Raw genomic sequence first — 23,233 nt, 5'->3', positions numbered from 1 at the left:
TTAATTAATTTTTAAAAATTGTCATAAATTAAATCTTGTATTATTTTTCTTACTTCAGCTGATTTTAAATACCGCTGGTGTCAATGAATCACTGGTTTGCCAAAGTTCAGTTTTTTATAGAGTCATTATGGAAAATGCTATTTTTTCATTAGGCATAAGAGAAGTGTTTATAAAGTTTAACATTTTCTATAAGTTTAAGGTAGATTATTAGCCTGGCAGCATAACATTAAACATTGTGAAAAGAATACCTTGTCACTGATTTAAATACTGTTTATTTAACAGAGTCAGATGTTTCACAAAGTTAATCATCAGCAAAATACAAATCAATAAAGAATGTATTTGCTTTAGATAACTCAATCTGAGTTCACCACACTTTAATTATCTATGACTTATTTTTTCAAGGTTTTTTGATTTGTGAGCTGCTAAAGATGGCCTAAGAAAAGTGAGGTCCCTTTAGGAATTTCATATGGGAATCACTCTGAAATATACATGTGTTTACTTTTCATAGTCATTTTTGGTGGATCCTACTGGAATAGGATTTGGAAATAAAACCTGCAAAATTTAAGTTATAGCGCTTCTGAGGCTTTATATCTCTTTATTAGACATTAGTGCCTATCCGCAATCATTAGGAGTAACTTTTGGGGAGCTACTGGGTTGCTAAGAGAGTGTTGTTCTTTCTGGGCAGGGATGGGCGTTTCTCGGGGAGTCCAGGTTGCTCTTGGGCATCTTGCTTGGGAAAACAGAACTCTCCAGAGGAACAGAGCGACCTTTGCTGGTTAGCCCAGGACCCTGCCAGAGCCCTACTGCCCCCGGTGTCAAAAATCCCTCATGACACTTGAATGGCCTCTGGTCATGGGTCAACTGTCCTCTGGGGCCTGCAGGAGGGCAACTTTTGAGAAGTTCCCAGAGGAATTAAACAGAATGGGATATCTAAGATCCCACTGTCTTGGCGGAGCCGGGGCAGGGAATGGTACAGGTCAATTTCTTGGCCTATATTTCTCTGTGTTCGTCTAATACATGTGCCAATGTATGTTGGAGCTAACTAATTGATTTCAATACACCAGTTTTCCAACAGAGGAACTTGGCAATAGCTCTTTTTGACTTTTTATTATTCCACTTCTCTTTGTCTTAGCTGGTTTCCCCTGATCAGCTTAATCTACATCAAACAATGTAGCTAAGGTGACTCCTTATATCAGAGCCAATTTTTAAACAGAAAACTTTTGCAGTCTCGTTAAAATAGCTATATTTATCTTCTGTCTTGCAGGAACTTGCGGAGACTTGTGAACTTAAAGATAGTCCTGATTAGTTTCTTTTAATCAGTGCCCTCTTTTTCCTTAATACACCTTTACCTTCTAATTTTCTTCTTAGTAGCTGGTATAGTGCTGTGTTTTGGCTTTAGGATGAGAATAAAATTGACAACACACTGATCTTAGTTGTTGCTAAGCAGTGCTTACGCTAAGTCAAGCACTTTTCAGCTTCTCATACTGCCCTACCAGCGAGCAGGCTGGGGGTGCACAAGAGGCTGGGAGAGGACACATTCAGGACAGCTGACCCAAAGTGGACAAAATATTGATATTCCATACAATATGATGTCATGCTGAACAATAAAACTAGGCGGAGTTGGCCGGGAGGTGGTGGCAACTGCTCAGGGACTGGCTGGGTCAGCAGATGGTGAGCAATTGCATTGTGCATCACTTGTTTTGTGTAGTCTTTTATCATTATTATTATTTTCCCTTCCTTTTCTGTCCTATTAAACTGTCTTTATCTCAACCCATGAGTTTTACCTTTTTTCCGATTCTCTCCCTCATCCCACTTGGAGGAGAATGACTGAATGGCTGTGTGGTGTTTAGCTGCCTGCCAGATTAAACCACGACAACCTACCATATCTCTAACCCTGTTTTCTCCTCAGTCATCAGTTGTCATATGATTTTACAAACATTTATCCAATAAATAATGTTACTCATAGGAACGTTGACAGAATGGTACCGAGTAGTGTTCAGTATTTCTGCAAATTCATAGATTACACAGTTAGAAAAAATCCTCATAAATTTAACATAATATCAGGACCCTACTGGATCATGCCAAAGGTACATTTAGTCTGGAACAGCGGTCAAAAGTGGATATCTAGAAAAGAATATAAGAATTGCTCAAACATCGTGAAGATGATTCTCTCCTAGACTCCAGCTGCCTAGGGACTGTCCTCTCCAAAGATTTCTAAAAGCTGTCAGCAAGTTGCGTCTAAATTTTTCATCTATCCAAGAAGGTCCTGAAGTGTTTTAGAAAGCAGGTTTCACAATGAAGATGCACCAGTCCTAACACTTTGAACACTCTTTAACATCTTTCCTGAGAAAAGGTGTCAATGTGAAGACATCTCAAGTAGTGTCTCACCATCTAGTATGTCTGAAAAACATTAGAACCTTTATTCTTATGCAAATAATAGTTAATCATAGTGATATTTTCCAAACAGGAAGACCTACATAGCAGATCTGGAGGAGGAAAACCATGGAAAAGCCAATTGCTGCTGGCCAACTTAAAGACAAGTCACTCTTCCAGGACAATGATGGCAGCACAGTTCCTGCCAAAAGCGTTTGTCATAATTGTTCAAAGCTAAAGGTATGGAAAGGAGCCCTCACCACACATTTTCTTGGGATTACTGAAAATGAACATTTGAAGTTCTATCAAAACTCAGTTCTGTATGACACTCTTTGAAACTACATGTGTTGGAAACAACGCTTGAGGTTGTGATTCCAAGCACATAGAAGTCAATAAATGTCTTTAGCAGTTAAAAAGTGATGCCATATTTTACTAATGAAACATATAGGGGTGTGCTATAGTCATAGTGGTAGTTGCAGCTATATCTTTTTGTCCATGTTTTTGAGAACAGGAGAAGTAGGAGTAATAAGACATGCCATAATAATCGTACCAGTAACGAACAACTTTATGCTGCAAGTTTTCCCTAAGGAAGGAAACAGCTAAAACAGTATGTGGTAGAAAGGTTGAAGGTGCACAGAGTCAATGTCAACTTTCTTTTTTTTTGCAGTAGAGGAGGCTTTGGGGGCCATCCTGAAAAAGAAAGTAAAACCTTCTGTTTTAATGGAAGCAATAGGAAGAATCTTTTCACAGAGAATTAGAAAGCAAAACATTTAATTTTTGTGTTTCTTGAGTAGGTTGCTCAGGCATCCAGCCATGAAGAAAAAATTGTTTCTTTACAAACTCAGTTATTTTCTCTCTTCAGGTATTTCTTGGAGCTCTAGCTTTTTCCTTTTTTGCCAAAGGATTTTCTGGAAGCTACATGAAGAGCATGTCCAGTCAAATTGAAAGGCGATTTGAAATCTCATCATCAATTGTTGGCATTATTGATGGCAGCTTTGAGATAGGTAGGTGTGCTGTCTTTGAAAGTGGATAAACACTGCTTTTAATACATTTTTTTCCCCTAAAAACAAATCTTTTTGTAATCTTACTGATTCTCTCTCTTGTTGATGCAGGTAACTTAATGGTAATGGTGTTGGTGAGCTACCTTGGACCAAGAGTTCATCGACCGAAAGTAATTGCTGTTGGATGTCTCATCATGTCCTTAGGAGCATTTTTGTCAGTGATGCCTCAGTTCCTAATGGGACGGTAAATATGGAGAGTTTTCACATTATATACTAATTAAACTTGACCATATGAAGTGTTTGTAATCATACACCTGAGTTAAAAACTTGACAGTAATAGTTTCTTCCAGATAACAGCAAGGTTTTAATAGGTGGATTTTTAATATTGACTTTCTTATTTCCTCTCTGAAAGCTTACTTCTTTCTACAGGTAAGTAAAAGAGAAACCTAAGATTTCTACAGAGCTTATACATAATTAGGGATGAAGTGGGTTGAATTTTTCACCTGGGATGGAATCACATCATAGAATACCAGGTTGGAAGGAACCTCAAGTATCCTCTGGTCTAACCTTCTTGGTAAACGCATGGTCTAGACAAGATGGGCCAGCACCCTGTCCAGCTGAATCTCAAAAGTGTCTAGTGTTGGGGAATCTCCCACTTCCCTGGTGAGAATATTCCAGTGGCTGATTGTTCTCATTGTGCAAAATTATCTTCTTGTGTCCAGTCAGAATCTCCCAGGAGTAACTTGTACCCATTGCCCCCTGTCATTTCCATGTGACTCCTTTTAAAAAGGGAGGCTCCATCTTCTTTGTAGCCACCCTTTAAATACTGGAACATAAGGTCTCCCCTAAGCCTTCTTTACTCAAGGCTGGACAAACCCAATTCTCTCAGCCTTTCCTCATATGGCAGGCTCTCCAGTCCTTTGATCATCTTTGTGGCCCTGCTCTGGCCCCTCTCCAGCCTGTCCATGTCTTCTTTGCATTGCGGGGATCAAAACTGACCACAGTATTCCAGGCATGGCCTGACAAACACTAAGTAGAGTGGGATAATGACTTCTTTATCTCTACTGGTAATGCCCTTGTTGATGCAATCCAGCATCCTGTTGGCTCTCTTTACTGCTGCAGCACACTGTTCACTCATATCGAGCTTGTTGTCCACCAGGACCCCTGGGTCCCTTTCCACAGAGCTGCTCCCCAACTGGATAGATCCCAGCCTGTGCTGCATTTCCTGCATTATGTTTTCCCAGGTGCAAGACCTTATTCTTATCCTTGTTGAACTTCATAAAGTTCTTGTTAGCCCACTCTTCCAGCTTATCCAGGTCTTCCTGTGGGGTAACTCTCCCTTCCAAAGTGTCCATTTCCCCACTCAGTTTGATATCATAGCAAACTTTGTCAGGGTACACCTGATCCCATCATACAGATCACTTATGAGGACATTAAGCAGCGTTAGGCTCAGTATCGATCCCTGGGGGACCCCACTTGTGACAGGTTGCCAGTTTGAAAAAGGGCTATTTACCATCACTCTCTGAGTGCAGCCTGTCAGCCAGTTCCCCACCCACCGCACAGACCACTTCTCTTGACCATAACCCATCAATTTCTCTAGGAGAAGTTTGTGGGGAACCATGTTGAAAGCCTTGAAGAAATCCGGGTAGACAATGTCCACTGCTCGCCTCACATCAACCAAGTATGATTTGCCCTTGGTGAATCTGTGCTGGCTTTTCCCAGTTCTGTGCTTCATTTGATTTGTGATAGCCCCCAGGAGGATTTGTTCCATAACATTCCCAGGAACTGAAGTAAGACTGATGTGCCTATAATTTCCTGGATCCTCCTTTAAGCCCTTCTTGTAAATGAGGGTGATATTAGCCTTCTTCCAGTCTTCTGAGACGTCGTCCGATCTCTGCAACTTCTCAGAGATTATGGAGAGCGGCCTCACAATGACATCAGCAAGCTTTCTTAACACCCTTGGGTGGATAGCGTCAGGGTTCATTGACTTGTAGGGATCAAGCTTCTGTAATAGTTCGCATACCAACTCTTCCTTCTCTGATGGTGGGTCTATGTTTGTGTATATATATATACACACACACACACATATTTTTTTAGCCATTCTCCTTTTTTTATACTTAGATGAGCTGTAATGAGATCTTGATGGAAGAAGTGTCTTTCTCCATGGTGGCATTCATGCTAAGCTCTTTAAAATTTTCAGGATGTGTATCTATCTCCACTGAACTCAGAGAGAGTTAAATATCTAAATAACGCTTCACATCTACACTTTAGTGCTTACATAGCTGTCGGAAGCAGTTCATACCTCTCCAATCCTTTGGCACGCTTACTGAATAGTAGCTGAAAATAAACCCCCTCTGTCCCTCAAAAATTAAAATTTATTTGTGCATCTTCTCTAGTTCCAAGACCAATAGCTGTGATCAGGAGGTTATGGAAAGAATTATGTGTGGGGATGATGGTATGGAAAGCGGCCACAGTCACTACTCTGTTTGTGAAATAGCAGGGAATCTGCACTGCAGGTGACACCACAAGCCAGAAGCAGAGCTATGGAAATCTCTGATTTAACCCAAACTCACAGCTAAGTTCTGAAGATTACCCGTTCTCCACAACACTGAGCAAAATCCACTGGCCATGGGGACCTCACCATCATCCATCACAATATTAAAGGTTACTACTTGATTGCGCAGTCAGAGGGAATATCTGCTCTCCATTTATCCCAATGTAGCATAAATGTACTCAAGCTAGCTTCAATTTACTTGGCAGATTTGCTGTAGTAGCTGGCTGCCTAAATACAGAAAAACTGGCACATGTGTTTTGCAGCCTGCATTAATCTCTTTATAGGAACAGAAAGGCTACTACTAGATCCCTAGATAGCTAATTTTAAAGTAACACAGAAATCTCTGTTACACATCTGTCGCATAGGTAAGAAACTGCTGCCACTATGGAAAAACATCAGCAGTGCTGTATGTAGACAGACGTGGATGGATTCTGCCTGTGTCCTTCAGTCTAAAGAATGATCTCTTAAGCTTTTTTGCTCTTTAGCTTAAGAAAATACTGGTGTTAGAATGGTCAGAGCATTTTGAAAAGGGTATGAACGCACCTCTCAATTTTCAAGTGAAAGCACTGGAAATGGGTTGCCCCTCCACTTTGCCTTCACATAATAGAAATGAACATGTATAAACACAAGGCTCATACACACTTCCCACAAAGCAGAGTCTTTCATGTGTCAGTTGTATTTTACATAGTTGTTTTCCAGTTATAATTATGAAAGGATAACTGTTACTGTGGACAACTCCTCTACAAGTGTATCAGCTTGCTCCCCAGCATCGTCTGTGGGCCATCCAGTCACAGATGCAACAGAAAGACCCAACGCAATGAAAAATTTTGGTAAGCAAAAGCTCTGATGCTGGGTTCCCTTCTTCTGCTCGTCCCCATTTTATACACCTGTTTTTACTGGAAAGCAGTAAACCCCCTGTTAGAAACTGTGATATATACAAACCCGTGCTATAATGATTTAATACCCCCTCCCCTATTTTATGTTATTTTTCTGTTGCAATAAAGTATTGTCAGAGTTATGTTCACAGAAATGTAAATGTTTATGGCCTGCAGGATGTGAGAAAACAACAAATTCCTATCTGTGGCTCTTTGTGTTGATGGGGAACCTTTTACGTGGAATTGGGGAAGCACCAGTTATGCCACTGGGGTTCTCATATATTGATGATTTTTCTAAAGAAGAAAACTCAGCATTTTACATAGGTAATATGCAAATGAGTAATTTTAATGCTAAAGATTCTTTCCTTATCCTTTCTGTAGCCAAGCAAATACCAAAAAAATCTATCTGCTCTCTTCTGGATAATTTTGACTTGTACGAAGACAAAAAAAAACAATGCAGAAGAGATCTCACGTTTATTTTCAAAGGATATTTCCCAGGTGTTCCTTTTGCTTTCCCTCACAGTTTTCTCTGTGATGAAGGGAAGCATAATCAAATACGCGTTTCTCCAAACTGAGAAGTCATATCTGTCTTATCTGGCATATCAACTTCAGTACCACAGCTTCAGAGAATAAGTTCTTCCTAATCACTGTTCCACAGATAAGAGAATTACACTTAAACACAGTAATGTAAAAATGTTACAGAAGCTTTTACACGACTTTTTGAATTTTACATGCAGCATGCTTCCTAATGAAAGCTTTTTAAAGTCACTAGTTACAGAAGGAAAAACAAAACCCTTGCCAGGGTGTTGTAACAAATCCCTTTTAATTAGGATTTTGTTGTTGTTTTGATGGAAGATAGCTTATTGCCCAAGACAGAAAGACTTACACCCAAGCTAATTCATTTATTGCCAAACTGATTTAATAGCATGGCATGTTTGTGTGGCTGAGGTCAAAACTGCTGCCTGAAGTAAACTTGGTGAAGTTGAACTGGTCATTAGCGATAGTGAGACGCAGTTTCAGGAAGAGCTCAGTGAGTAATGCTACAGGGTAAGGCTATTGCAAATGTCTTCGTTTGGGGGTAAGTAAATCTACAGGTTGAAGAAAATGGAAGTATTGTGAAGGGAGCTGGCAAAAACAAAAGTTCCACTTACTTAGCAGTTATCCAAAATACTTGTAATCGCCCCTGAGCTTCTGATTAAAGGTATTTTAAAAAGTTCAGCTGATTTTTTTTTCTTATCAGAATCTGGTTTGGGAGAGATCGTGATGGGTTGAGAGCTTTTGGGGAAGTTAGATTAAAAATATAAAGCTGGCAGAGAGAATAGTATGGATTCAATGAGAATGAAAATTTGTTTGGGTAATGCAACTGAAACAAAATATTTTGTTTACAGAATATTGAAATGTTTCATTTTAACATTCTGAATAGTAATTTTCAATCTCCTATGCCATTCAAATATTTTGATACTTTGAGGGACTGACCCAATTTGCAAAAAAAGTGAATGTTGAGATACAGTCTTTTCCACAGAGCTGAAATTCCTTTTCTTGACCAACTTTATTTCTTTTCTGTCTGTTTTTTTTATCAGTTCACTGAATCAATTTATGATCAGCATTTTATAAAATAAAAAAAAAATAATTGTCCTATAATGAAAAAACTTCAGCCAAGCCTTGGTGTTGAATTTTGACCACTGATCTCATTACTTGACCCTAAGCAAGAAGTTTCCCTTCCTCTCTCTCCTTTTTCTCCTGCTCTTAGATGTTTTGTTGAGTAAGAAGATAACTTATTTTGAGGCAGAGACAGGTTTTTATTAAGTGTCAATGGAACACAACATTAAAATCCTTTCAACAGCAATAAAACCAGAGTTGCCATAGGAAGGAACAGAAAAGGAAAAATTAACCTATTTTTTTAAGCCATCTTACAGAATTTAATAGAGGATGGTAGCTTTGCTGTAGTGGTTAACTTTATTAGAGGCTTTAAATGAATGAAATTTCATCACTGAGTTGAGCACTAGCATATAATCTTGTAACTATTGAAACCATGGCTCCAATAGAAACATATCTGAGGCCAATGTATGTTGTAAATTCTAATACCTGTTACATACTAAATTAATCATCAATACAAGGGTTGGCTGAGCTATGTCAATATGCAGCAGCTGATTAGCTGATAAGTCTGCATGACTTACTGCTCACGGTTTAGTCTGTTTATTAATCGCAAACAAATATTTCAAAGGAAAAGATAAGAAAATGTCACAGTGAACTTACTTGGTTTTGTTTTATCACAATACATGCATATTATCTTACCAAAGTTATTCTTGAATTTAAAGACTATGCAAGTGTGAAATATAATTTAAAAATTATACATATGCCAAATTATTGCCCATATGCTTCTTAGTTTATCTGGGAGCGTATAATGTCTTAAAGAAATATACTGCATACAATATACAAGGCTATTGGTTTGAGTGTGCTGGTTTTTACCTGTTTATTTTAGAAACTTGCCACTGAGTACTGGAAGTTTGGAGGTGATCTTGCATAGTTCTGAGTAGTAAGTTCTGCTTTAGACTCACTGATAAATATAAAGAGCTATTTTCTGTCAAAATCCTGACTCTGCAGAAGTCAGTCACTTTGGAAGCATCAGAATTTGATCTAAAAGCCCAGATCTTCAAATAAACTGAAATGAGAGAACTAAGTGAAAGCAATATGCAATCGAGGCAATGAAGCAAAACTGAAAAATCATATGGTTAAATTATATTCTAAAAATTTATTATAGAAATCCTTGATCATAAGCTGAGTAATTACTGTATTCAGACAACGGGAGAAAAATCTCTGCAGTAGAACAACACAGTAGGATTTACACAACATGGGGCTGAACATGGGCAAGAACTGAGAGGCAATTGATCAAGAATTCTCTTTTTTCTAATAAAATTAATCCTTTTGCAACTTCAAACAGGTCCCAAGTGGCAGTTCCATGCTAGAATTTAGAAATCTGAATCACTGAACTTTTTTTGAAACTTTTAACCCCTATCACTAAACTTCAACAGATCAACACAAGTGACAAAGGAAAGTGTGAACCTATGCTCAAATTATTTTGAGGATATTTTTATTTTATGTTGATTGCCAGCAGCGGTCATCAAAATTCTATTGTGCTGTATTTGCATATCCAGTCAGCAAAATACAATCCTAGCTTGCTAGGTTTCTGCTAACCTTCACAGCTTATTTGTTTGCTTCTAGGGACATCCCTCCTTCTTCTGATCCCATTATATCTCCTTGGTAAGCAGAGACAGAGCGGGAAATGGAAGCCTCAGTGAGGCCATCAGCAAAACTGCAAGCTGATTTTAGAGGTCATTACTTGATCACTAGATTTCTTGACTTTTTTTTTTTTTTTTTTTTACAGCCACATAAATATAAGACATATATAAATATAACACAACAGTTAGCTGATTTGCTCATTCTGGTGCTGAATGAGTCAACAAAGATTCTGTCTAATGAACTGTGATCACACACAGGCACACTTATATTTTCTTCTTGTCTACTGAAAATATTCTCAGGGTCCTGTACCTAATTCCATATCCATGCACTTTTGTTGTCCCTGTCATCCTAATGTGACTCCAAACTGCAAAGATGTGCCTTCTTACATGCACAGCCTCAGACCAACTACTGCTACTTAAAATGAAGCTAGGGACCTGAACACATAGTACAGGCAAAAGTCTTGACTTCTACAATCACAAAACATCACGCAAGCTGTAACTGGAGTTGCAGGCAGATTTATGTTACCTCTAATGTGCCTAGAGTTGCATGTTCATTAGTTAACCGCCGCAAGCTCAACGATGCAACTACAAAAATCTGAGAAGTAGGAAGGAGGGGGGATAAAAATCATTGCAATGTTATTCTCTTTCTTCCTATTCCCTCTGAGACACCAATCTTGCCAATGAAATGCATACGGGGGTCCATGTGAGACTCCACTCGCTTCAGCAAAGCCCTGTGCTTCCACATTGCAGCTAGCGCATTGGCAGATTACGGCTTATTTTCTTGCTGGTCAGAAGCTTTCTACCAGACATCCCCCAACAGCGTATGCCCCTCTTCTGCCTCCTCCTTCTTTTCTCCTTTCCTTGCCCTCAGAGGAGCAGGCGTGCTTGTCCACGCGGCGTTTTGCTCACTCTCTCCTGCTGCCTCCCTTCTCTTACAGGTCTGGTGAGATCTTCGGGCATGTTTGGACCAACCCTGGGCTTCCTGCTTGGATCTTTCTGTGCCAGCCTCTGGGTCGATATTGGTGTCGTGGATATCGGTAAGAAACCGTGGGATGGTGCATCAACTGAGAGGTCAGCAGCAGCCTGTGTGCTAAGAAGCACTTTCCCAGGTTAATGCTCCAAAAGGGGGGCTCTCTAGAGAGTTTTTTCTACTCAAAAGCTGGTGTTATTTACATTTTAATATCTGCAGTGCTGTAGTGTGACTGGAATAGCCCTTGATGCAAGAACCCCAACTCCACTGCAGAAACATGTTGTACCTGCTTTTTTGCTTGTGCACATACTCATTACACTCTTGCTGTGCAGCTGAAAACAAGTGAGCAAATGAAAGGCCATCCCCACACTGAGGGAACCCTGAAAGGCCTTTGCTCATGGACACTTTCAACACTTGGCAAAAATTATGTTCTTTTAAAAAGCACACAGCAGTGATTCATATGAAAACTCATGTCATTGTTAAAATCACTTTCAGGTCTCTAACCCCAGGGAAAATTTGAAGAACTTCAGGGAAAAACTGTTGAGTTTGGGGATGGAAGACTGAGGGGGCAGTGGGAACTTGAGAAAGAGAAGTTGTTCTTTGGTGCTTAAAGGCCCCTTCGCTGTTACTAGTTCCCACACAAAGTGTTGCAAGATCATGGCAAGGAAATGCCACCGGGGTATAAATGGAGACATGTATTTTTGACTGCATGGGACTGATTTGATACAAGCTGCATTTCAATTCTTCATGTGGAACATAAATCACCTCTGTTCTGGACCTTAAATAGTCTATATAAGGATACCTATAGTATCATTAGTTAAATTAAAAATCAATAGTTTAATTGCTCTGCATGATATTTAATCTGTTTTCCTGTCTTTCCGTATTTTATAGATGCCATCAGCATAAATCCTAAGGATACCCGTTGGGTTGGTGCCTGGTGGCTTGGATTGCTCATCTGTGGAGCAGTCAACTTCATTGCTTCATTGCCTTTCTGGTTTCTGCCTTACTCCTTAACAAAAGAAGGAGAGAATGAAAAGCTGAAGATTAATAATTTGCCTGTTCAAGGAGATCACTGTAAAATAGACTCTCCAGTTCAGCCACAGATAAGGTTCTCAGAGGCAGTAAAAGGTGAAAGATTACTGCCCCAATGTTTGCATGTGAATTCTCTCTCATTGGGTCACTCTGAGCTGAGCATGGATTTGCACAACCCTCAGCAAAATTTCTGCAGTGCAAATGGTGGACAAAAATGCTCTAATTTGCAGTATTATAGTTACATGCGAAGGGTGTGTTTCGGTCCTCTCTTTATGTCAGACAGCTGGAAAAAGCTCGTGCTGAGCACCAGAGATTCTCAATTCGACATGGTAGTTGTTGTATGATGTGTTACAGCTATAATTTTATGATTATGAAGGAAGAGGGGGAAAACATCCCATCCCTCATTAATGACCAATCCACAGCTGGCAGGTTACTGTTTCACTGGGGCCAAGATATGGGAAGGAAATGGGGCTAAGTACTACAAGACCTGTTACAGGGGTTTAACTGAATTCATGGCTCCTGCGTGTGAGCTCAGTAATGCTAAATTAACCTCGTTTAGGCAATATCAGACCCAACTACCCATTGCTGGACTCAGTCCCCCAAGGCTTTTATTCATACGTATGTATGTATATCCTTAATGACTAGGGCACGTCCCAAAGCAGTGTTTTGAACTCTCATTTTTTAGGTAAGTGTGCTAACAGCCAGACCGCAGGCTAAAAGCCAGTTTTTGTCTTTAGTTTTATGGACCTAGATACTTTCATCAAGGGTTTCAGGAAAGGCTGCAGCCGTTTGCTGGGTCAGGTGGTCCCTTTCTGTGAATATCACCTTCATGCAGGGCTCTTTTGTGGTTCATGAGGGTTCCTGCTTTAGGCACCACACTTTTCACTTGGTAAGTTATAGAGAGTCTTAATGATCCCCTAGGGCTCCTCTCCTGTACGGGCATTGAGGATCAGTATTGCAAGCCTTAGTGCCTTTGTTGAATAGTCCTGCATTGCACACAAGAAAATAGTAAAAGGATTTCCGATTCCCAATCCAGCATCCACCGTGCCATTCAGCCTTCCTGCTTCTGTAAATCATGTGTTGGCAATGAGGAAAGTCTCACTTGGACAAGCATATATTTTGTTAGGCAAAGAACTGTAGCCTGCAGTAGAGCCAGTAGTTAACTCAAAGCTAGTTCTATTATCTAAAGGATGTCAAAACAACTTTTCTCTACCTCTCCATTGCAGATTTCCTCCCAGCTCTGAAGAAGCTGTTTGGAAATCCAGTTTTCCTGGTGTACATCTTCCTCACTATTCTGCAGTACAATTCTCTTGTTGGGATAATAACCTACGAGACAAAGTTTATGGAGCAGCAATTTAATGTATCAGTGGCAAAAGCCATCTTTCTAATTGGTAGGTACTTGTCTTGCTTTTAAATTCTGATGGCAAAATAGAAGCTATTCTTTGTTATTTTGCCTTCCTTTTTAGGAGGAGTTTCTGTAAACTTTTTGGTTAAAAAAATATGTGTAGTGATTTATTAATTTTCCTAATGTATTTTGAAAATGGATGTTAATTTTAGTGATAATTGTCCTGATGTTCCTAATGTAGTAAGCTAGAGGATTATTAGAACTGGGTGGATTTTTTTTTTTGGCTGAAGTTTTTTTAAAAAAAGCCAAATTTGTGTTATGAATGTGTCTGGTCTTGTGAACAAAAAACACACACGAACTGCAACTAAGTAACACCTAAAAGAAAAAAACATTTAATTTAGAAAATGTCTAATGAAATATGTGATTTTCCTTTTCAGAATAACATCTTGCTGTAGATGTTCTTCAGTTTTGATTACAAATAGAAATTTTGTAAGCAATAAGAAACAAAAATGTAGAATTTTAAGTCATTTCATTCAGCTCAAAGCTCTTTTTCTATGTGCCAGTTCCTTCAAAAATAAGTTCTTTGTAGTGCTCTACAAAAAAGAATGCTGAAATTATATTAATCTTACAGTGATTAATATGGTCACATAACCTGGCAAGAAAACCAGGGTGTTTGAAGACATTGCAGACCTGATATTCCATGACTTTAATCTGAAGGCAGCCTGCTTTGCTGTGGGTCAAGTACAAATGTGGGAAGGACTTTCTTTTTCCTGTCTTGTTTTGGATGGAGGGAAAATTTTGCAAAACACGACCAAAAAACCCACACAAACAAACAAAAAAAACCCACCCAGTGAAAGGGAAACCCCTCACAGTAGAACCTTGTAAAAGCTCTCTATTTAGCATGTAAGTATTAAGGCTGGCGTTTGTAAAATGCTGAACAGATTAAATCTAAATGCAGACTTTTCCATGATTCACTCTCAGAGCAAAATGGAATCCAATGCAAGATGTTGCTTCCTTTCATGTTCCATTTTGGAGATTTTTTTTTTATATAGAACTTTCAGAAACTTTAATGCTTTGCTTTAAATGAAGAAGTACCCATGAGCTGAGACATTTATCTCGTTTATTCCAGTTTTATTACATCAGTATGCATACAAACAAGAGCATAACAAAAAGGTAGGGAATATTGAGGAACAAAGCTTTTTAAAGTCATAACATGACTTGAAAGAAAATGTGGAAGTAAGCAAAATTATTTAAAGGTAATAAAAAATTCTTAGAACCTCAAAGGATCAGTCTGAAAAAAGGTCAGTACATGATATTTTGGAAATTACTAGAACCATACATTTATTCAAAAAGGGGTCAATGCAAGTGACAGCAGTTAACATTTTTGTTACCTTCTGTTTGCAGGTGTGATACTTCTACCCATCACAATCCTGGGGATGTTTCTAGGAGGCTTTCTGATCAAGAAATTCAAACTTCATATAACTGAAATGGCAAAGTTTGCATGCATCACCTTTATAGTAGCGTATTTGCTAAACCTCTTGTACTTTACATGTAGTTGTGAGGTGCTCCAGGTGGCTGGCTTGACAGCGCCCTACTCAGGGTTTGTATCGCCTTTGGTTTGTGTTGGTTGTGTCATTTGTCATGGTTGTGTCCTGCTCTGTGCAGAACATGGTGCGAGCACCTACATTCCTCTACTCACAAACTAATCTGGATTTGTTATCTCATCTGGAATAGAAACCTTCTACTCTAGGAAACATTTTGATTTGGATTTGGATGAGTTCTGAAATTTGGCTTCTCTGTTGATTTACTGTAGCATATTTCTATATCTTTCGCATTAAAAAAAAAAATTATATGTGTCTGTTTAAAGACAATAATTTTTTGTTGAAACTGGCATGTATTAGGTCATCTGCTAGTGTGGTTTCAACTACAGTGGAGCTACTGTGATTATATAATTTTACTGCTCCGTTGGTGGTGATAAACACAAGAAAACACTAGATTTCGAGATAGACTTGTCAGGCTGAAATGATACCCAGTGTTGGGGATGGGCAGAATACCCCAATTTTGTTTTTCAAATTTCATTTTAACTGGACAATTCTTTTTCTAAATTGTTTATTGCTGGATATTGAGAATACACCTCTATATTCTGGCAATTCACTAATTAATACAAAAATTATCACAGGCAATTGAAATTTTTATATTTTATTTCAAGTCTTTAATTTAAAACTCTTCTCTTGCTACCACGTAGGGCATGGGAAGTAAAAAGAGTGTTGGAAGTGGCTTCCCCATAGTCCCCCAATGGCTTTGCCTCTAGAAGGGACAATCTTCTAGATCAGTAGTTATTAACCTGCATGGGGAGTCACCAGCCTGCTTCGGTTGCTGGTGACCTGGATCTGCCCAGGTCCATTTTCTCAGCTCTGAGGTAGAAAGCGGTCATGTCAGGAGCGTGTGCTGCCCAAACAGACGTTCCCCCTCCCTTACCAGGAGCATGGTCATGCTTTCTTGAGAACATTTTGCTGATCCCAGCAGAATGCCACAATTGCCTACTGTTTAAATTTAGCTCAGTCTGGTCCAACAAATTTCTAGGGATTTTAAAGGATTAAACTGAATCCAGCAGGGCTTGCTAGATTTTCACCACAAACAGAAATTCAGTCTTGTGGTTTTTGAAACAGACTATGTTCAGGGGAATATCTAAGTTGTCCTGGCAAACCTGACACCCAGTTCAGCTTTGAGGTTAGTTACATAAACGATGTCAGAGGTTTGTGCAGTGGAGATAACTCTGGTTGAGCGCAATATCTGGTACTGTAGAGTGAATTAAAAATAAGCAGAAACATCAGGACAGCAAATACTGAAAGAGCAATTAGAGTTTCTGCAGGAGAACCGAGACTGAAGAATTTAGCATGTGCTAGGATTGTTCCAGTTAAGCAAGTCACGTACTGTTTTACCCGTTTAAAATTTTGTAGTTTGAAGATGAGCAACAGCCTAATGAGGGCTAAACTGCCTGGTTATTTTCCCTTCTAAAAGACTCAGGAGAAATGTAGCCCCCTTGAGGTGTGTTTTGGATTGAAGCATAGGGAGGAAGAAAAGGCAAATTTTGAACACTTGTCCTTTATATTGTGAGTGACTTCAAAGCAGGGGTGATTTGTAGATGGTGAACTCCTACCACTTTCTGAAAACTGAGTCCTGCTACCATGCCCTCAGAGTCACTGGCCACTTTTTAAATTCTCAGTGCTAGTTCTCATCTGCTTAGTTTAGCTCATTGGGGCCCGAGTTTAATGTTTTTTACAGAAATGTTGGTGAAGGTGGAGGCTATGAAAGTCCATGATAATATACAAGAAATGAGATCTGGTAAGAAATGGGGCTCAAGCCTGTCCCAGGTGAAGGGCTGCTGCTGAGTACTGTCAGAGCTGAGACAGAAGCAGCACTTCCCACTCAGACTCATGTAACTTGCATTGCCACTAACTGTCTCTGATCCAGTGAAAAAAAGGTCAAGGTCGTCTTGCCGCTGTAGTTGTATGTAGTTTTATATCACCACTTCAACCACCCACATACAGTATGGTATCTACTGCTAAGGAAAAGCATTGCCACTCTACAGATAGTAAGAAATTTTAGGTATGATTTTCTTTTTCGTGGGTTAAGCTTACAAATGAAAAAGTAATACCAAATATTCCCTCTCAGCCAAGAATACCTAGTTTGTGAGTTCCCTGCCTTTTCAGCAACAATGCATAAAAATGTTAATGCTTGATGAGAAATCTCAAGACAGCTTTGGTTTAGCTGAAATTAGCTTAGTCTCCATGTGATAACTTCATACCCTATCAGATGGTAGCAGATACCTGTCTATGTTGATTGCTTCACTTTCTCCATGCTTTTCATACCTACTCCCTGATATTTTGTTTGACTATGTAATTTGACTAAATAATTCTTGCATTTCTTTCTCTTTTTCTCCAGATTAAAACATCTTTCTTCCCCCAAAAACAGCTTCATGGCCAGTTGCAATGCTGACTGTGACTGCAAGCTGGATCAGTGGGACCCAGTATGTGGGGATAATGGGATCACTTACATGACAGCCTGCTTTGCGGGATGTAAATCCTCAACCGGGATGGGAAAGAATATGGTAAATATATAGGTGGATAGATTATTATAGATACAGCTAGATTTTTCCATCTATTAACTTCTTGGCTTTGTGATTAAGAAATCCTGTAGGCACAAATGTCCATTCTGTATGGTTTAACCTTGTAGTAGAAACTGAGTGAGTGCAAGGTTGCAGGGAGGGTTTTTAAAATGGTTGGGGTGAGGTAAGTAAGCTGTTCGGGAAAGACAAGCAAACCTCATACCATTGACTTACATTTCTTGAATGCTTTTATTTTGATTTTTTTATAATTTAGTTTCTTCTCAGCAATTTTCTCAGTAGATCTCTTATTGCATAGGTACAACACAGTTAAGAGGGGTTTGCTTTAGAAGACCTTTGCTAGTCTGGTTGTTATACTAGCAAAATCCCATGGTGTCAACTCATGTGCAGCCGACCTGTATAAAATCGTTAGTGCTGGTTTCACAAACTGTTACAGATCATACTGGAATTGCCTGCTTTCCTGAGCTGCCATAGCTCAGTCAAGAGATCCCGTAAATATACATCTGGCCATTTTGGTCAGTGTATCAGCAACAAAGCCATTTCCAGGACTTCAAACAATCCTGCCCAGGCAAGACCGTTAAAGAGGGTAGGTTTGCAGAAGTGTGTGCAAACGGTCATGTCTTCTGGCAGAAGCAAAATTGTATTCGTGTAACAATACTGAAAAAGACAGGCAACTTTTTCAGACTTATACCCATACATTCCAGCAATATTGTCTCGCTTTGCTTCAGGGGAATTGGCTTTCAAACCCATATCTCCTGCTAACTTCAAAGGCTATGAATCAGCCCATTCTGAATCCAGCACCAAATTTCTGTTTTGGATACAAATGATAGATATGCATGATTGCATTGCTGGGTCCACTTCGATATTTTTGTGGTCACTCATCTACTTCATAGCATTCCTGATCAGAACGGCTGGATAACAATTCATGTCTGAATTTTGTAGCTTTGGCCCATTTTAAGAATACACAGAGCACCTTCTATTCTAGCAATGGCATGGCTGAAACTAAAGTCACAGTTGCTTTGTGTCTCTGGAGCAGCTCAGAGTGGCTGCAGCATGCCAATGAACTTGGCCATCAGTTTGCAAGGATGATTAGGGAGGTTCTTTCAGCATAAACAACAGCCTGCCTGTTACGGTGAGTGAAAATCTAGATACTAAAATAGTTCTGTGCCACTGAATTCTGATTAAATAAATTCATCTTCTCATCTTCTCCTTTCAGGTGTTTCACAATTGCAGCTGTGTGGAAGGTCAAGAGCATGGACTTGGCAATTCCTCTGCAGCTCTGGGACAATGCCAAAGAGAAAGCTGTGCCAAAACATTTCCCTATTTTTTAGCATTGCAGACTGCATGTGCATTTATTTTAGCCTTAGGAGGCACTCCTACATACATGATTATGTTTAGGTGAAATACTTTACCTTACCTTGACCGTAAAGCTTGGGGAAAGAGAAACAGAATATAGTATCTACTATTTCATTCCTGTTGTGAGGAATGGCATGCTGATGAAAGTGGGGCCCTGAGCCTTTGCCTGTACTCTGAAATACAGCTCTGTTCGGAGGCCCAGCAAAATGCCTGACTACCAATTTCATTCCAATTTAAGGCTGAGTAGATACTTTGGTGATGAAATGGGTGGGCCTTATGCTGATCCTGAACATTAGTTTTCACTTCCAATGGCAGGGACGTTTTCACCAGAGCAATGAACTTGAAATAAGATGAGGTACTAAGCCATAGCCAAGGTGACTATGCTGTTCACATGACTCAGGAGAAAAACATTCACCTTTGTTAAGCCTTGTTGCCTCACAATGTTTTCTGTGTTGTGAGAAGTCTGATATTCCCATTTTTTTGTCAAACTGGTATAAACAGAACCATGTCAGCAGCAATAATTTTTACATTTTTATTCCTTCAGTTGTAAAGCAGCACTGCTATTTTATACTCGGGAGAAAAGACAATGTTCTGTGCCCTTCACATGGTAGTTTCTTTCCACTCCTGCTCATGGGTGAACTGCAATCCTCTGTAGTTAGTGTGCATGACTAGATAACTCTTTTTGCTGAAATGCTTATTCTTCTGCGGTATTTCTAAGTGCAGCCGTTCTCGCCACATGCCTGGATTATGGACAAGGCTAACTTTGCTGGGCAAAGTTTTCAGAATGCTAATGTTTATAATGAGAATCCTTTCATGTTAATGCTGAAAAGGCCATATACTGATGTATTAACTCCAGTTCGGGAAACAAGCTGGCCTCAGCAAGTCTCCCTCCCGCCCCTGTGCCAGCTCAGTACTCCCCTCTTCATTTTGAGAATCCTTCCAGTTCATCTGATGGACACACGTTTCTCCACTGGTATGAATGAGGTACTTTTGTAGCCAGGTAACTCACATTTGCTGTCTGTCTCTAAAATGCTAGAGGCAGAGGTGGGTTTTACCTGTATGTTCACCACTGCACAGTACAGACCCTTCTAAAGAAAGGCAGCTTCTTGGAGCTTAACTTATGGACATGAAATGCCTACTTTTAATTGGTTCACTTTAATTTTCCCATGCATCCTCTCCCAAATCTATTTACAATCTGTTCTCCTTGGATTCAAGATCAGGTTTTGTAGATTCTCACATTTATTTCAGTGAGAGTTCATGCACTGAAGTCAATGGAAGGAGGCTCTACATTGGAAATTTAACTTTGGTGAATGCTTTCAATTAGGGTTTGAGTAAGCTATGCTACGTAAGACACAATACTCTTGCAATGGGGCACATGCAGATGTTCACAGCATGGCTATAGCTACATTATTCTATTATTCCCCAAAACAATGTACTATTTTTGTTTCCTTTTTAGATCTGTTTCACCAGACCTGAAATCCTTTGCTGTTGGGATTGAAACTTTAGGTGGTAGAGTACTAGGTAAAACTTTATTTCTTTGTGGGATCCAAGTAGGTAGTCAAAGATACTTTAGATGAGAACAAAAGAAATTTTCCAAAATTTTTCTGTGTAAGCAGACTGTGCGTTCCAAAATTTTTGGAGGAGCTTGCTACATGTTTCCTGGTATGTGTTATGATTATCTCTTCAGATTTTTTTCTATGCAGCAAAGGAATCAGGCAATGGAAGGAAGGTGCTTTGTACTTTTGGGTTTGTTTTCATTTATGGACACAACTATTGAGCTTGGTCAGTCTGGATATCCTTAACACCTATGCTCCCTTTTGCTGACCATTTCTCAGTTAGAGCTACTCTACCTATTATTTTCTTTCTTGTGTTTATCTGCAACAAATAATCATTCCAGTCTTCAGACACGTTGTCTGCCCTGCCTCTAACAAACCTTGTCTTATCTTCACTTTTTTGCTGATTTTTGAGACAAGCATGCAGACAAGCCCAAGTAGTCATTTGAATCTCTCTCCTAATCTTCATATTTTAGCTGAATGCTGCAGAGAATCAGTCTTCTCCTTTTATGAAATAGTTTTCTTCACAAAACTGCACATTGTCCCTGAAACAGCTTACTGATTATATTAAAACATTATGACTGTCTAAAAAGAATTCTTTCAGTACTACATAAGTAATGCACTTATTACCTGGTCGGTTTTGAGCAAGTGCTTAATTTCAGCCCTTTGTACTCAGCTAACCATTTTTAATGGCAAACTGTTGTGTAATACCTGAATAGATACATTAGTATCCATAAATATTAATATGTGATGGCACATAATTCCACACCAGGGACTGAAAAAGAAATGTTATATTATTTCTTTAAACAACAGAAGTTATAAGTCTAATAAAAATGCCATTGAAGTAGAATTACTAACATTTCCCTTGCTGAATATAATAATGCTATAATCTTCCATCCTTTCGATTCCCTTTAGGTACTTGCTTAAATATTTTCACAAATCTTGGAATCTCAAAGTTGGCTGGATGTTTAGTCCCACTTTATGCAGCCATAATTCAGACACCCTGAGATTCATTTCCTCATTTCTTTACCAGGACATTAAATGCTGAGATCTTCATGTCTGACATCATGTAATAAGAATTTTCTTTGCAGGAGGACTCCCAGCCCCTATTTATTTTGGTGCCTTGATAGATGAGACCTGCTTGAAATGGGGGACAAAAACCTGTGGGGGATCTGGATCTTGCCGGGTGTATGACACAAAAGCATTCAGGTAAGCTGAAATCTTTGGTAAGGAGCTGGGAATTTGGCTTCAGAGGCAGACCAAGATATACTTTGTGGATGACGATTATCAATAGACTGATTAGGATACTAAAAGCACTGAAACTCCTCATTTTGACTAGGCCTTAATAGGTCAAGTAAGCCAAATAATTTTGATCCAGTCTGACACATGACATTGCAATACACTGTCTTACATCGCCAAAATTACTTCCTTTGTTGAAGCCTTAGTGCACTGAATAACTCGGCAACGCTTTGGCTTTGTGGGAGACTGCACAACTGTGGAGTAAGTGTAGTACTGAAGACACCCTCCCTCATCCCTCATTTCTCAGCAGCCTAATGTATAAGACAGCTCACAAAATCCACTTGGGAGAGGGGACCCAAATGACTGCTGGTGCATGGAGAGCTGTGGCCAGAAACGCTGCCAGTGAGGGGCTTGGGGGGAGGCTGGGACAACAGGCAAAGCCCTGGCTGGAGCAGCTCCTCCTGTCCCAGCCCTGAAATATCATGTGCTGAATGGGAGCACTATTCAGACAGGAGGCATTTCTGCTAGGAGTACAGGACACGATTAGAACCTGCCTGGGGCTAAAACCCATGAGGTTGATTGCTTTCTGTTTGTTATTTCTTAAAATGTGGAACAATACCTGGTTGAGAATAGATGGTTTTGCCAAAGTGAATTTGATATCTTACTTGGTTCTGCTCAGAAGTGGCTAGCTTTATTAACATAAAGATATTTTGTCACTTTTTTTCCTAGAAATGTTTATCTTGGCCTCATTGCAGGACTACGTGCAGGATGTTGTCTCCTATACATAGTGCTCTCTGTTTTAATAATGAAACGCTTCAAACCAGATGGCAAAGAGATAACAAATATTAAAAATACAGAAAGATCAACCAGGAAAGAACCAGCTACTGCCAACAAAAAAGATATTCTCCCTGGTGCAAGAATCTCAGAGGAGAGTGAGGAAACCAGTATGTAAAAAAAAAAAAAAGAAACAAGGCCTTGTCCTAACTCTACTTATGCTTCAATTTTTCTAAGCACAACAGGGGTCTAATTACTGACTTCAACATCTAGTTTACATTTTGGGGGTTCAAAAAATATCTTTGAAACACTGACTTTTAAATTTGCTTTACCCTATCCTCTTTCTTTCCCCATCTGAAACAATAAGGGGAAAAGGTTTTCAAAATTTGGGGGAACTCTCCCATCCTCTTGCTCTCAGTCCCTTTCTAGACCAACAGTAAGACTAGCCAGAATTTTTCAAGTGTCATACATTTGATTATAATTGAAAAATTGAAAAGAAGAAATCCACAATAAGCTGCTTTTCTATTTTTCACCAACTTTATTTCATGTCCTCTTGCGCTGTATTTAGTCGTACAGCTCTAAATGGCTAATTGAGTTACGCTTGCTTGGTCGCTCTGATGGCCTTTGCTGCGTGGTTCACGACCAGAGCTCTTTGTTCCAGACTGGGTCCCATGGCCCATGCTCAGGTGACAGCCCCAGGGCCATCAGTGAGCACTCGCTGAAGAAGAGCTGCACGACGACTCTGGTGTTTGGCTTGAACACAATAAACAATCAAAATGGTTTGCAAACAAAAGAA

At 39.4% G+C, this 23,233-nt stretch overlaps 1 protein-coding gene across 1 annotated transcript; it reads left to right on the top strand.

The window, feature by feature from the left end:
- The first annotated feature begins 2,502 nt into the window (after positions 1-2,502).
- Positions 2,503-22,615, top strand: LOC104281720 (solute carrier organic anion transporter family member 1C1-like). Its single transcript, XM_009879764.1, has 14 exons — positions 2,503-2,613; positions 3,236-3,377; positions 3,486-3,618; positions 6,628-6,758; positions 6,981-7,127; positions 10,981-11,079; positions 11,904-12,140; positions 13,271-13,435; positions 14,794-14,989; positions 17,335-17,500; positions 18,732-18,913; positions 20,328-20,392; positions 21,516-21,633; positions 22,393-22,615. Exons 1-14 carry the CDS (start codon positions 2,503-2,505, stop codon positions 22,613-22,615), a joined length of 2,115 nt encoding a protein of 704 aa, XP_009878066.1.
- Positions 22,616-23,233: the final 618 nt, after the last annotated feature.

This window comes from Charadrius vociferus, unplaced genomic scaffold (assembly GCF_000708025.1).
Source record: "Charadrius vociferus isolate BGI_N301 unplaced genomic scaffold, ASM70802v2 scaffold90, whole genome shotgun sequence".
Lineage (NCBI taxonomy): Eukaryota > Metazoa > Chordata > Aves > Charadriiformes > Charadriidae > Charadrius > Charadrius vociferus.
Note: the sequence above shows the minus strand (reverse complement) of the source record. Positions and strands in the feature narration are given on the sequence as shown.

Bases quoted from the DNA above. Each gene is read 5' to 3' on its own strand.
- LOC104281720 (XM_009879764.1), top strand. From the start codon at position 2,503: ATGGAAAAGCCAATTGCTGCTGGCCAACTTAAAGACAAGTCACTCTTC. The intron at 3,619-6,627 runs GTAAATATGGAG...GTTGTTTTCCAG, and splicing joins CCTCAGTTCCTAATGGGACG to TTATAATTATGAAAGGATAA. The intron at 11,080-11,903 runs GTAAGAAACCGT...CGTATTTTATAG, and splicing joins TATTGGTGTCGTGGATATCG to ATGCCATCAGCATAAATCCT.